This window comes from Anomaloglossus baeobatrachus, chromosome 5 (assembly GCF_048569485.1).
Source record: "Anomaloglossus baeobatrachus isolate aAnoBae1 chromosome 5, aAnoBae1.hap1, whole genome shotgun sequence".
Classification (NCBI taxonomy): domain Eukaryota; kingdom Metazoa; phylum Chordata; class Amphibia; order Anura; family Aromobatidae; genus Anomaloglossus; species Anomaloglossus baeobatrachus.
Genome location: NC_134357.1, coordinates 253,553,690 through 253,569,356, shown reverse-complemented (window position 1 = coordinate 253,569,356; position 15,667 = coordinate 253,553,690). Strand labels below are relative to the sequence as shown.

General features: G+C 47.4%; 1 protein-coding gene across 1 annotated transcript in view; it reads left to right on the top strand.

The window, feature by feature from the left end:
- Positions 1-12,859, top strand: part of LOC142309921 (glutathione S-transferase P 2-like) — a 47,391-nt gene extending 34,532 nt beyond the window's left edge. The window contains exon 7 of the mRNA XM_075347388.1: positions 12,619-12,859. Coding sequence (XP_075203503.1) covers positions 12,619-12,801 — 183 coding nt within the window. The 3' untranslated portion in view covers positions 12,802-12,859. The remainder of the gene's footprint in view (positions 1-12,618) is intronic.
- The last annotated feature ends 2,808 nt before the right edge of the window (positions 12,860-15,667 follow it).

Below are 15,667 nucleotides of genomic sequence, written 5' to 3'. Positions count from 1 at the left end.
ATACAGTAGATGGATAGATAATGGATAGCTATGTGCCGCCCCTACAGCAGTCAGACTGCTCGGATCCAGGGTTGCTGTGGCTCGAGGGTCTCCAGACCCGGGGGCTTGTGGCCTACTCAAAAGGAAGGGGGAGTATTTACAGGAGATAAGTGTCCGTGACGCCACCCGTGGCTCGCGGTAAGGGGAGTACCACCGCTGCCGATGGGAGTACCCGGGGGAGATGGAGTGAAGCAACCAGATGATGTTCCCTCCACTGGTAGGGGAGACCCCGGGACTCTAGAGAATAGGGGCAGGTAGCGTTGTGCAGGCTATGCGGGCACGCAGGACGCAGGAAGGGCAGTGTACTCACTCAGGCTGTGTGGATGTTGGTGCCACCGTTAAGCAGACTCTGACACAGGAGTAAATCAAGTCTCTGGGTGCCGCTGCCACTCCGGGGAGCTTGTCCGGGAATCTGTCCCCGCTGGTATTGCTTAGTGGTCCAGAGCCTGCCTCCATGCACATGTAGATAGATGTTTCTGAGTGACCCCTCAGCCTGAAGCAGTCAGAGTCCCGCTCCCTATATTTGAATAAGGGAGCTATGATCTTGATGGCTGACACTTGGGATTTCAGATTAGATGCGCCAATCCTGGCGCGTCACCCAAGGTCATCCCGTTGCCCTGGTATGGTGGCAAATGGGGTAATAAATGGGGTTGATACCAGATGTATAATGTCACCTGAAATCAAGCCCAGCAGTTTGTGATGTCATGGCGTCTATCAGATACCCGCACTGTATTTTTCCTCAATAAAATCCATGTTATATTTTGTATAGTATTCAGTGAGTTGAGTGCTTTTTGCCTACTTCTTTTTCTCTTCTACATATACACAGGGCCGGATTAAGGTTGGTGGGGGCCCCTGGGCAGAAAATCTGGTGGGGGCCCCATAACGTTAACATTTTTAGCCATAACAGTAGAGCACGAACCGTAGCATTTAGATAGAAATCCAATGAACATTTATCTTATCCTGTTCTGCCACATTCAGATTTACAGCACTACAATACAGACACAGTCCAGGATCACTCACAGCTGTCCACTTACACACAGAAAGTAGAGTTAAGGCTGCTTTACACATTTCGATCTCGTATGCGATCGCACACGCCCTCATCGTATGTGCGGAACAGGCAATTTGTTGCCCGTGTCGCACAAACGATTAACCCCCGTCACACGTACTTACCTTCCAAATGACCTCGCTGTGGGCGGCGAACATCCACTTCCTGAAGTGAAAGGGACGTCACACAGCGGCCGGCCAATAGAAGCGGAGGGGCGGAGATGAGCGGGACGTAAACATCCCGCCCACCTCCTTCCTTCCGCATTGCCGGCGGGACGCAGGTAAGCTGTGTTCATCATTCCCGGGGTGTCACATGGAGCGATGTGTGCTGCCTCAAGAACGATGAACAAAGAGACGTTCAATTTTTAGAAAATGAACGACGTGTATGCAATCAACGTTTTAACGCACAATCAGGGTCGCACGTAGCTGTCACACACTACAATATCATTAACGATGCCGGATGTGCGTCACTTACGACGTGACCCCGCCCACACATCGTAAGATATATTGTAGCGTGTAAAGCCCGCTTTTGTCACATATTTTTTATTGATCCCAATGTTAAGGCAGCCAGGGCCAGCTCCAGGGTTTTGTGGCCTCCGGGTGAGTCTCAGTGGGCCCCATCCACACACAGACACGCACACACACATACAGGCATGCGTATATATACATATTTGAAGACAAATTCAGAAAAATACATATAAACAGACAAATATATGCACAGTTATATACACTGACATACATGCAGACACAGACGCATTAGGGCTCGTGCGCACGTTGTGTAATTCCATGCATTTACGCTGCGTATAGCACTGCAGTGTAAATGCATGCGTCCTGCGTCCCCTATACAATCTATGTAGATTGTGCATGATACGTGCACCCATTGCTTTTATGAACGCAGCGATTTGGATGCTAAAATGTTGACCCAAATCCGTGCGTTCATAAAATGAGCATGTCAATTATTCCGTGCGTTCTGGATGCAGCTCCCGCTCTGTCTATGGTGGGGGCAGCAGCCAGAGCGCATGAAATCGGCTTTTTTTGTACAGAAAAACTGCATCCATTATGCAGTGTTTCTGCAGCGATTTGACGCGCACATGTGCTGTCAAATCGCTGCAGAATATTCAGCAGTTACGTGTGCATGAGCCCTTACAGGTATTAATATGGGAAAGTCGCCAGCAGCCTCACTCACCTCTCCCGCTTGTTTCCGTCCAACTCCTTCAGGACATGTGGCTGTTTCACGATGGCTGTCACTAACACACATGACTGCACACTGACAGCACTGCTGTATATACATCACAGGAGGGGCTGGGGGCTACGATATATACATTACAGGAGGGGCAGGGGGCATTGACGTTACTGGAGTGGCAAACAGCTCTGGTGGTGTACTCATCACTGCGATGGGTGACATAGCGCTCTGGGGAACCCATATAGTTCTGGGGGGGGGGGGGCGCACAGACTGCTCTAATTCATATATACACACACAGTACTGCTTCTTACACACATCTCTGACACACACACACACTACAATGCACCCCCCATCACCCCCTACACACACACACACACACACACACACACACAATACAATGCACCCCCCATTACCCCTACACACACACAATACAATGCACCCCCCCATTACCCCTACACACACACACAATACAATGCACCCCCCATTACCCCTACACACACACGCACACACAATACAATGCACCCCCCATTACCCTTACACACACACGCACACACAATACAATGCACCCCCCATTACCCCTACACACACACACACAATACAATGCGCCCCCCATTACCCCTACACACACACACACACACACACAATACAATGCACCCCCCATTACCCCTACACACACACACACACACACACACACAATACAATGCACCCCCCATTACCCCTACACACACACACACACAATACAACCCCCACTACCCCTACACACACACACACACACACATACAATGCACCCCCCATTACCCCTACACACACACACACACAATACAATGCACCCCCCATTACCCCCACACACACACACACAATACAATGCACCCCCCATTACCCCCACACACACACACAATACAATGCACCCCCCATTACCCCCACACACACACAATACAATGCACCCCCCATTACCCCCACACACACACACAATACAATGCACCCCCCATTACCCCCACACACACACACACACACAATACAATGCACCCCCCATTACCCACACACACACAATACAATGCACCCCCCCATTACCCCTCCCCACACACAATACAATGCACCCCCCATTACCCCTCCCCACACACAATACAATGCACCCCCCATTACCCCTCCCCACACACAATACAATGCACCCCCCCCCCACACACACACAATACAATGCACCCCCCATTACCCCTCCCCCTACACACACACACACACACACACACAATACAATGCACCCCCATTACCCCTCCCCCACACACACACAATACAATGCACCCCCATTACCCCTCCCCCCACACACAATGCACCCCCCATTACCCCTCTCCCCACACACAATACAATGCACCCCCCATTACCCCTACACACACACACGCACACAATACAATGCACCCCCCATTACCCCTACACACACACACACAATACACCCCCCATTACCCCTACACACACACACACAATACACCCCCCATTACCCCTACACACACACACAATACACCCCCCATTACCCCTACACACACACACAATACACCCCCCATTACCCCTACACACACACACACACATAATACAATGCACCCCCCATTACCCCCCCCCACACACACACACACACACACACACACAATACAATGCACCCCCCATTACCCCTCCCCACACACAATACAATGCACCCCCCATTACCCCTCCCCACACACAATACAATGCACCCCCCATTACCCCTCCCCACACACACAATACAATGCACCCCCCATTACCCCTCCCCACACACAATACAATGCACCCCCCATTACCCCTCCCCACACACACACACACACACACACACACACACTACAATACACCCCCATTACCCCTCCCCCTACACACACAATTACAATGCACCCCCATTACCCCTCCCCCCACACACATTACCCCTCTCCCCACACACAATACAATGCACCCCCCATTACCCCTCTCCCCCCACACACACAATACAATGCACCCCCCATTACCCCTCTCCCCACACACACAATACAATGCACCCCCCATTACCCCTCTCCCCACACACAATACAATGCACCCCCCATTACCCCTCTCCCCACACACAATACAATGCACCCCCCATTACCCCTCTCCCCACACACAATACAATGCACCCATTACCCCTCTCCCCACACACACACAATACAATGCACCCCTCATGACCTCTCCCCCCACACACAATACACCCTCCATTACCCCTCCCCCCCACACACAATACAGTGCACCCTCCATTACCCCTCCCTCCACACACAATACAATGCACCCTCCATTACCCCTCCCCCCACACACAATACAATGCACCCTCCATTACCCCTCCCCCCACACACAATACAACCCTCATCACCCCCTACACACACAAATTACACTGCTCCATCCCTACACACTCCTGCCTCCCTCCCTCCCTCGGAATACAGTGCTCCTCCTCTGCCTGTCACAAAGCTGTGTTCCTTCACAAATGTTCCCCGTTGTGTCCTCTGCCCCTCCTCACTCATCCCCATTAATTACACTTGTGTCTTCAGCTCCTTCATGGAGCGCTCGCTTCCTCATGTCCCCAGTGTGGCGCCGGCAGCACTGTGATGACGTCAGCAAGGTGCTGATGTCATCACGTTGCTGCACGTCGGGGGCGGGGCCGGGTCCCGGCGCGCTGTTCAAATGTATTTACGTCTGAAAGACGCAAATACATTTGAGTAGGAACGGAAACAGGAAGCTGCGGTAATCGGCTCTGCTGCGCTCCTCTGCAGTGTACATGCCGGCACACAGCAGAGCCGGCGCACAGCAGAGCCGGCGCACAGCAGAGCCGGCACACAGCAGAGCCGGCACACAGCAGAGCCGGCACACAGCAGAGCCGGCACACAGCGCTGCCTCCTGCTCCTGCTAGTGTGCCTGGCATGTAAGGAGCGCAGCGGGGACAGCAGACAGCGGCCCACCACACCGTGCCCCTGCTTCTAGGTACGGCCGCAGCACATAGCAGAGAGCATTAGCACACCTCTGACCCCGGAAGTTCAAGCGGCCGCTGGTACTTCCGAGGTCAATCAGCGTCCTGTGCCCGCAGTTTGTTTCTGCGTCTTAAAGACGCAGATGCAAATAAATAGCGGTGCCCCCCCCCCGAAAACACAGCTGATTTATTAGACTGTCTTTACGGAGGGGGAGAGGGTGTGAAAAAAAAAATGCTGACAGGTGCCTAGTGCCAAGTATGGTGGGGGCCCCCTTAGAAGCTCTTTTGGTGGGGGCCCCTGGGCTCCAGCCCCGCCTGCCCCGCCTATAATCCGGCCCTGCATATACAGTTTGGTAGGCTTGCACCCTCACTTCTTGTATATTTTTGTTATTATAGCTGTGCAGCTCTGTCTCTTGTTCAGTACCTTGTTCATTGACCTCGGTCATTTCTGGGGCTGGCACGCTTGTTTATTATAACAGTTGTTTTATTTGCTTATTGTGTTACCATTTTCTGGTTTTGGCGGTATTTTACTGTATGTTTTTTTGTGTGATTATGGCTTCATCTTGGGATGTCCGAGAAGCCTCCTGGCAGAATGAATCGGCCAGCATCTTTGACAATGTGCAAACAGCTGGATCCGCGGATGATGATTTCACTGGGTTAACTAAGGAGATCACCTCTGCACAAAAACTGGGCATTAGACTGTGGTGGAATATTAGAAGCCTGGAAGAATACTCCAGGACTGGGATTGTTCCCCGTGGCCTGAGGGTCCAGATATTTCCGGCATGGGAAGCACAGGGTGAATTTAAGGCAACTTGGGAGAAAGGCTTATTGCAATGTTCTAAAATCCTCATTTCTATGCTAATTGAACATGACAAAACTCTATTTGCAAGCACTAAGGCTCATATCAGGCTGCTTGAGTCCAAACTTTCTGGGTTTGATATGGATACTCTTGTCCGTCCATTTCAGGAACGCTTAGGGACTGATTTGGATAAATATGAACGCAATATTATTGAGGGCAAAAAGAAGAAATTTGCTAGAGACAGGAATGATTTTTCTAGTCAGACGATGTTTAGGTGGAGACACAGAGGGAACACTAGGATTCCCATACCTGGAGGTGGCTCCTCTAACATTCGGAATGGAGACAGCACTAGCGATAGTGATTTTTTAACGTCCGAAAACAGCGACGGCGATACCGCACCAGGAGGGGTCAGAAGAAACCCAAAAAGACCAGGAATGGGTTACAGGAATGCGGTCTGGAGGGATGCCAACAAGGGGCCATCTCGACGCAAATAAGTGTTTCCTCCTCACCAGATGCAACACTGGACTTGGCAACAACTACATCATCCAGCATACTGGGTACTCTACAGGTAATCAATCTTTCTGATCATGTCCTTACCATTGAACAACAGAGAGTTTTGGAAAGGGGACTTACTTTCTCTCCTACTAACACTGTGGATAAGTTTACACTCATTAAGGATGTATATTTGTTTTGTAGGAGACTCCTCTTTCGTGCCATCTATAGGAGACCTGCCATGTTTGATTCCCTCAACGACACTGATCGACAGGTGTTCCAGGACCTTCTTGATTTATTAAATGAATCTGAATCTACTGTAGGTAGGCCTGTGTGTCCGCTCAGGAATAAGTCGGTTGCCGCACCCCCCCTTTCTATGATTCCATCGGTCAACCTCTTTTTTGAACTAACTAAGGCAGATATCATGCGACTCCCTGATAGGCCGTGTTTTGGCGATAATTTAAGCACAGGAGAAAAACGGGCTATCAGGGAACTGAGAGATAATAAAATCTTTGTGATCAAGGAGGCTGACAAAGGGGGGAATGTTGTGCTTTGGCCCATTGATATGTACATTAGTGAGGCTAAACGACAACTCCTGAACACATTTTTCTACTCTAGACTGCCCTCGGACCCTACATCCATCTTTCTGAGCAAATTGGACCGTCTACTTGGATCTGCCCTGGACTTGAACATTATAACCAAAAAGGAGAAAGATTTAATTTGGGTACCTAAGCCTACTGTGGCAACATTCTATCTATTGCCCAAAGTTCATAAGAACCTGCACCAGCCGCCGGGACGCCCCATTGTCTCAGGTATGGGTAGTTTGTGTGAGAAGGCATGTTCCTATCTAGAATTCTTTTTACAACCCCTGGTACAGTCTCTTCCCTCCTATATAAGGGATTCCACTCACTTTATCACAAACATTAAGGAGATTGTTCTCCCTGAGGACACTCTGATTGTTACTTGTGATGTGGAATCCCTTTATTCAAATATTTCTCATCAAGACTGTCTCAAGGCGGTGGGTTACTTTTTACATCAAAAAGAATTCTCAGATGGGTTCCATGATTCTTTTCTCATTGATCTTCTACAGTTTGTGCTCTCACACAACTATTTTACCTTTGATGGGGCTTTCTTTCGACAAGTGTCCGGCGTGGCGATGGGTGCCCGGTGTGCACCGTCGGTGGCTAATCTTTTTCTTGGGTGGTGGGAGGATACAATTGTATATCCGTCTGACTTCTTCACCACTCATGTCCTCGGATGGTTTAGATTCATTGACGATATCATGTTTCTTTGGAGGGGTTCTGAATTGGATTGCAGAAGTTTTATTACATTTTTGAACAACAATTCCATGAATATCTTTTTGACCTCTTGTATTTCCATCACAGGCGGTATCTTCCTGGATTTGTCTCTTTCCGTGGTGGATCAACATCTACATACCAATCTTTATCGTAAGCCCACTGCAACAAATGGACTTCTGCAATTTTCCAGTTTTCATCCCCAACACCTTAAACGAGGAATACCTGTCGGTCAATACTTGAGGGTCAGGAGAAATTGCACGAATGATGGAGATTTCCGGACACAGGCAGAAGACCTCACAACACGGTTTATACAAAGGGGATACCCCAAAAAACCCTTATCTAGAGCATTGAAGCGAGCTAGTCTGCAGACCCAAGACTCCTTATTGACACGCAGATTGAGACCTGAGGATCATCAAATTCGACTGACCACCAATTTCCACAACCAGTGGGAGGGATTTGGCAGGATAATATCAGGCCATTGGAGTATCTTAAAAATTGATCCTAGGATCTCTGATCTGATCGGAGATAAACCTTTAATCACAGCCAAAAGGGCGCCAAGTCTCAGCGATAAATTGGTGAGTAGCCATTTTGTTAGGCCTACTCACCGCTTGGGACACGGCTCTATTGGCACTGGCTCTTACCCCTGTGGGGATTGTAATATATGCCCCTTTATGCGGCCTGTACGGGATAGTTTTGTACACCCCACGGCGGGTAGCCAGCATAGATTGAAAGGGTTTATTAACTGCAAGACTTCCCATGTCATTTATGTGATCATTTGCCCTTGCAACAGGCTTTATGTAGGAGAGACCAGACAGGAACTCAGAAAAAGAATACAAAAGCATGTGTCAACTATCAACTTGGCGGCTGGGGACCAACGGAAGGGTAAGAAACTCACTTCGGTGGCGTCCCATTTTCTGGCCAATCATGGGGGTAACCCCAGAGGCCTGCGGGTAGTGGGCTTGGAACGCCTCAAACCCAATATTAGGGGTGGGGATCTTACCAAGCGGCTTCTACAAGTGGAATCCCGTTGGATTTGGTGCCTTAACTCAGTCTCCCCGGCAGGCCTCAATGAGGAGTTGCTTTTTACTGGGTTCCTTGGGTGAGCGCGGGATCTCCTTCCCCTTCCCTTTGGTCTCCTTTTTGCTGTTTGTGTGTTGTTTTCTTATTCTAACCATCGTTTTTTTTCAGCTTTTTTGATTTTTTTTTTTCCTCACCTTTTCCAAAGTTACCTGGCTTCTCATGTGAAAAGAAGAAGGGAAGAATCCTGTGTCCATGGTCTCTTCTGGCCTCTCTTGAACATATGGAAGTATCGTTCATGGATGGACCCCTTCTCTTTGGATTATTTGTGATCTTCCTTATTGGACTTTTTCCTGTAATATATGGATGTGTCTTGGCCCTCTTGACTATTATACTGTACCTGTATATTCTTTTATATTTCATGCTCTTTTGAGCTGTATTTGGTGCAGCATTATCCGTTTTTACATCAGATGGTTGTTTGAAATATTTTATATTAATATCTATCGCTCTATTTGGTGGGCATTTGCAATTATTGGTGGGTTTTGTGCCTCATTCCTGGGTGCCACCCCGCCTGTGTATTTTTTCAGGGGAGGGTAGTGACCTTTTTGGTCCTCTATGCCTATTGTGTGAACTATTTCCCCTCTGTATATAGATTATTGATGCTCTTTGTAAACTGTTGTCTCCCCTTTTTTGACTAATGACAATGTCAATGCTCTTTTCTCCCATCCATCCTGTCGCCTAATGTTAACATTTTACATTGCTCTAAAATCATCAGAATATTTTTCAGACATATATTCCATAACTATCGCATGTCTATAAATGTTCTATATAGACACTAGGGTATTAAGGGGATATGGCTTTGTTTTAGCCATTTAAATAAACAATACTCTATGCCCTTGATATTAATAACTGTGCTCCGCTATATTGATGCATTTCCAGCATTATACAAATGTCCAGACGCCTTATATGCTTGGTTGCGCTGTGAATATCTTGACGCTTGCGCAGTATGACATTCCACCTTTCTTTTCGCATGGTGGCCACCGCGCATGCGCATATGCGTCCGTTATCCCTGTTTTGCTGGGGGAAACCTTTTGCAGTTGCGCCTGGATTTGCCGTTACTCGCGCATGCGCAGCTGCGCTGAGGTCTCTGCGTTCTGGGGGAAGCCCTTCATGGGTGCACAACTATCTACTTCCTGGTCTCCTTCATTTCCGGACGCCGAAAGCATACGGTCTGAATTACTGCCACACCAGTATTTAATTTATTGATTTGACTTTGTATTTATATGTGTGCTGTTTTTCCACCTCACTACCCTCCCCTGATGAAGCTCCTTTGAGCGACACGCGTCGGGTCGGTGTCTCTCCCTGACACTCATACATGGTTCCCTGACTCGGGTGTTATCTCCCTGGACCCTCTGGGTGACTATTCCCTTACTTGGTATCATGCCTGTTTTACCTCTAGGTTACCTAGACTAACCTTTCTGGGTTCCTTGCAGGCCTTTTCTTGCTGCTATCAGTGCTCATTGCTTTCTTGCACTGTTATATTTGCATTGGTGTATCAGTACCTTTGGGGCCACTACTGTTGTTGGTTCTATTTAGACTGACAATCTTGGTTTGCATACTGATATATAGTGTCTCAGTCAGTTTCTATATTTGGTTCCCATATTGATATACCTGCATTGTATTGTATATTGCCTCAGCACTTTAATTGTGGTCCATGGGAGGAGTGTCTTGCTGTTTTTACATGTTTTTATGGTGTTTGCACTGTATTTTTCCTCAATAAAATCCATGTTATATTTTGTATAGTATTCAGTGAGTTGAGTGCTTTTTGCCTACTTCTTTTTCTCTTCTACATCTATCAGATACCCGACATCACCAACTGTCAGTAATAAAAAAATGGAAAAAAAAAATAGACGAGAAAAAAAAAAAAAAAAATTGAAAAAATACTCCCCAACCATTGCCTCTTTCATCAATTTATTGTAAAGAAAAAAAAATCCCCTGTAATCCATTTTGGAAGTCCCACGACGACTCTGGACCTTCTAGAATATGGGGGGCACGCTCAGGGAACGTACCCCCCATTTTTAGGAGTGCAGACACCCCATGTGAGGGGTGTGGGTGCAAAGAATCTGTACCTACCCTCCCCGGGTCCACATCAGCAGTGTCCATGCAACCAGCACAGCTCTCACTGAACACAGGAAGCTGAGTTGACAGCCGCTCTCTGCGCATGCGCCCAGCGTTTATTGTGAAGGAGGAGGGATCGCAGGGGATCAACGCTGCAAAAAGGTAAAGACACCGGGGGAACAATGGGAAACACCGGGGAAGTATGGGGGGTGACTTAGCTGGACCCGGGGAAGAGTTTTCTGTCGCATGTGTCATGGCACATGCGACAGAAATCAGAGGAAGAGGGTGAAAGCGGGCGGCGCGTTGGTGTGCGCCCTGTCATCTTGGATGAATCGGGAGGGGTCAGAAATGCAGTGACACACCTTCTACAGGCTGTGCCCATACTGTTTCTGCCTTTTCCCATCCATTTTAGCCTCTTCCTCAGTCACCACAGGTCACCGACAGGTGCAACATGAAATTATTCTGGTTTCCGATATACTTATATTGGGGGTCGAATATTCACGAATACTCGAATAGCAGCGAGGTATTCGCCAGATATTCAGTGAAGCGAATAATAGGGTATTCGATCATCCCTAATTGTTACGTTTGGAGGAAAAAGGGAGGAGCTTTGAAGCCTAAGAACACCATTCCAACTATGAAACATGGGGATACCAGCATCATGTTGTGGGGTTGTTTTGCTGCAGGACAGACTGGTGCACTTCACAAACTAGATGGCATCATGAATAAAGAAGATTATATGGTACTACTATGGTAATACTGAAGCAAGATCTCAAGACATCAGCCAAGAATTTAAAGCTTGGGTGGAAATAAGGGCGGCATGGTGGCTCAGTGGTTAGCACTGCAGCCTTGCAGCGCTGGGGTCCTGGGTTCAAATCCTACCAAGGACACCATCTGCAAGGAGTTTGTATGTTCTCCTTGTGTTTGCATGGGTTTCCTCCAGGTACTCCAGTTTCCTCCCACACTCCAAAGACATACAGATAGGGACTCTAGATTGTGAGCCCCAATGGGGACAGTGTTGCCAATGAATGTAAAGCGCTGTGGAATTAATAGCGCTATATAAATGAATAAAATTATTATTATTAATTATTAAATAGGTCTTTCAAATGGACAATGACCAGAAGCATACTGCCAAAGTGGTCACAAAGTGGCTTAAGGATAACAAAGTCAATGCTTTGGAGTGGCCATCACAAAACCCTGATCTCAATCCTATTGAAAATGTATGGGCAAAGCTGAAAAGGCAAGTGACAAGGTGACTTACAAACATGGCTCAGCTGCACAGTTCTGTCAGGAGCATTGGGCCCAAATTCCTACCAACTATAGTGAGAAGCTTGTGGAAGGATATGCAAAATGTTTCACCCGTCATATAGGTTAAGGGCAATGGTACAAAATACTAATGAAATGTATGTAAACTCTTGACTTTGCAGACAGTAATAAACATGCCGTAAAACATTCCCCCTCTCTCTTTCTCATTCTCCTGGCATTTGGCTAATATAAATAATTTTGGTTCCTAATTGACCTAAAATGTAAAAGGTTTATTCTGATTTCATATCAGATAGTGAGAAAAACATGCATATGTGTATTTTTAGATAGTGTATGTAAACTTCTAGTTTTAACTGTACATTTTCCATAGTGTGCTTGTTGAGATCTTATATTTTTATTACAGATCTCATATGCCGACTACAATCTTCTGGACACTCTACAATGCGTCCTCGACTTTTCCCCAACATCCCTGTCTGCCTACCCACTTCTGTCAGGCTATATTGAGCGATTGCTAAAAAGACCAAATATCATTGAATATCTGAAAACTGAAGGCCGCAAGAGACGTCCTATAATCCCCAAGAAATGATGACCTTGGGATGCTATCAAATCCTTTGTTTTCACAAATAAACTTTTTTTAAAGCAAATTTAGTCTGGCTTAGTATTCATTTTATTTTTTTATTCACATGACTAGATTGAGTAGATCAAGGTTCTCAATTTGGTACGGATTAATGGTATGCACAGTTGACGAACCACATGTGGAATGAGAGGTTTTCTACTGCATAATTCATGTGCACAACCCTACACCCACATCTGTCAAACACCTGACACAAAAGATAATTTTTTTATTTCCTGCCTAAGTTGGCAATATTGTGAAGGTACTAAAATGTACCACTACCTACAATTGCGGTTCACTGCGTAATTTGGATCAGACACATTAAAGTGCCAAAAAGACACAAAATTTGCTTGTTCAATAGCAAATTTTCAGCAGGCACCACTAACAATACCCATACATGTATTTCACTGCATAATTTTGAACAGGCAATTAAGGTTGCAAAGAAATACTTTTTAGATGCTTCCTTATCACTTTTTTAGGCCTGACACTAAAGCCTGCTTTACACCTTACGATCCAGCATACGATATCGTATGCGATCGTACCCGCCCACATCGTATGTGCGGCACGTTCAATTTGTTGAATGTGCCACACATACGAGTAACCCCCCCGTCACACGTACTTACCCGTCCATAGGACCTCGATGTGGGCGGCGAACGTCCACTTCCTGGAGTGGGAGGGACGTTCGGCGCCACAGCGACGTCACGCGGCAGCCGGCCAATATAAGCGGAGGGGCGGAGCTGAGCGGGACGTAAACATCCTGCCCACCTCCTTCCTTCCGCATTACCTGCCAGGAGCCGCAGGACGCAGGTAAGATCTGTTCATCGTTCCCAGGGTGTCACACACTGCGATGTGTGCTACCCCGGGTACAATGAACAATCTGACGTTCAATTCATGAGGAATGAACGACGTGCGTGCGATGAACGTTTTACCGTTCAATCGCAATCGCACGTAGCTGTTACACACTGCAATGTACCTTATGATGCCGGATGTGCGTCACTTACGACATGACCCCACCGCCACATTGTAAGCTACATTGCAGCGTGTAAAGCGGGCTTAAGAAGCAACATTACTTACAACTGTGTTTGCAGAATTTTGACCAGACAATTAAAATTGCCAAGAACCTGTTTTTAGATACTTCCCTTGCAACTTTTTTAGGCCAGCACTAGTAAGTAACAATACCAATAACTGTGTTTGCGTAATTTTCAGCAGGCTATTTTGCCAAGAACCACTTTTTACATAGTTCCCTAGCAACTTTTCAGGCCACGCATGGCTAACTAGCAATACTTATAAATGTGTTTGCGCAATTTTCAGCAGACAATTAAAATTGGCAAAACTACCTTTCACATACTTCCCTAGCAACTTTTTTTGGCCACACATGGTTAACTACCAATACCTATAAATGGGTTTGTGTAATTTTCAGCAGGTAGTTAAAATTGCCAAGAACTGCTTTTTAAATACTTCCCTAGCAACTGTGTTGGCCACGCACGGCTAACTACCAATACCTATAAATGTGTTTGCATACTTTTGAGCAGGCAGTAATACGTAGCAATACCTATTTAAATGTTTCACTGTCAACTCTTTAGCAGGCACTACAAGTACCAATCCCTATTTCGATCATGAAATGTGCCAATTTATGGCACACACACACACACACACACACACACACAGACCTATCCCTACACTGCACATCCCTATTCTAAACTATCGCTCTCCTATCTTTCTCAACTGTGGCACCCCTGAGGCTCCAGTCACCACAGAGTGTTGCACCTTATTTAAGGTGCGATATTCGCCTTGGGTAAGGAGGAGGGGGTTAATCACCAGTGTTCCACATTCACACTTTACATACAGCTTAGGAGTCTTTTCACAGGAGGTTGGCTCAGGGTAGATAGGGGGGTGGCCATCACGATGCATGGGACTTCCCCGGTCACTGAAACCAGCCACCTGGGGGACGGTTAGAAGTAGAAGAAACTCACACAATCTTCAGTCAGTCTACCCGGGACACCAGTTCTGGGACATGACACCATCACCACTTTCCTCTCTTCTCTTCACGGGGCCTGCAGCTTGGAGCGGAGCGCTCAGCCCAGGTTCCTCACGGCTGGAAGGGCAACTCTGAAAAAGGACTTTCTTCTTTCAAACACCAGTAACTACATCTGACTTATCCGAGGTTATCGGGGCACATCACAGCAGGTGACCAGTACTACCCGGGCGAGCGACTATTACCAGTGCCGCCACCCCGCGCCAAAGGCCATCGTCATCACTACTCCCCTCATCATCCTTCCCAGGGCCCGCTCTGTCTGTGGGGAGCGTTACCATTCGGCTGCTATTACCATCAGCCCCGGAGGACAGCAAGAGCAGCAGCGGCTAATCTCTGGCCGCGTACCACAGGTGGCGTGGCGTCACGACAATCTTCCTATTACAACCCCCATCATCCTCCCTCCTTATTGGTGTACTCCTTGGGGCATGAAGCTGGGCAGGCCACCGCGACATCCCAGACCACCACACCAGCCCGGTGACGAGTAACTCAGGTATGAGGCCCCGTGCCTGATTCCCCCTGCCCCCTGGGTGCTACACAACTACCTAGCATTAAACCCCTAACTAAGCTTACTGTCTAGCAGCCCTAACAGCAGCACCTTCCCTAAAACGATTCACATTCACAAAATGGCACTAATGCAACATGTCCGTAATTTATATGCACACAGACATGTGACTTAGGCAGCCAATCACAGAAGTTCTTCTGTCTAAACCTTGTGAATGTTTGCTGTGTTGCAATTGGCTGCAGCAACATCACAAATAAAGAGTCGGAAAAAAATGACAATATGTGCCAAAAGGCTTCTTCGGG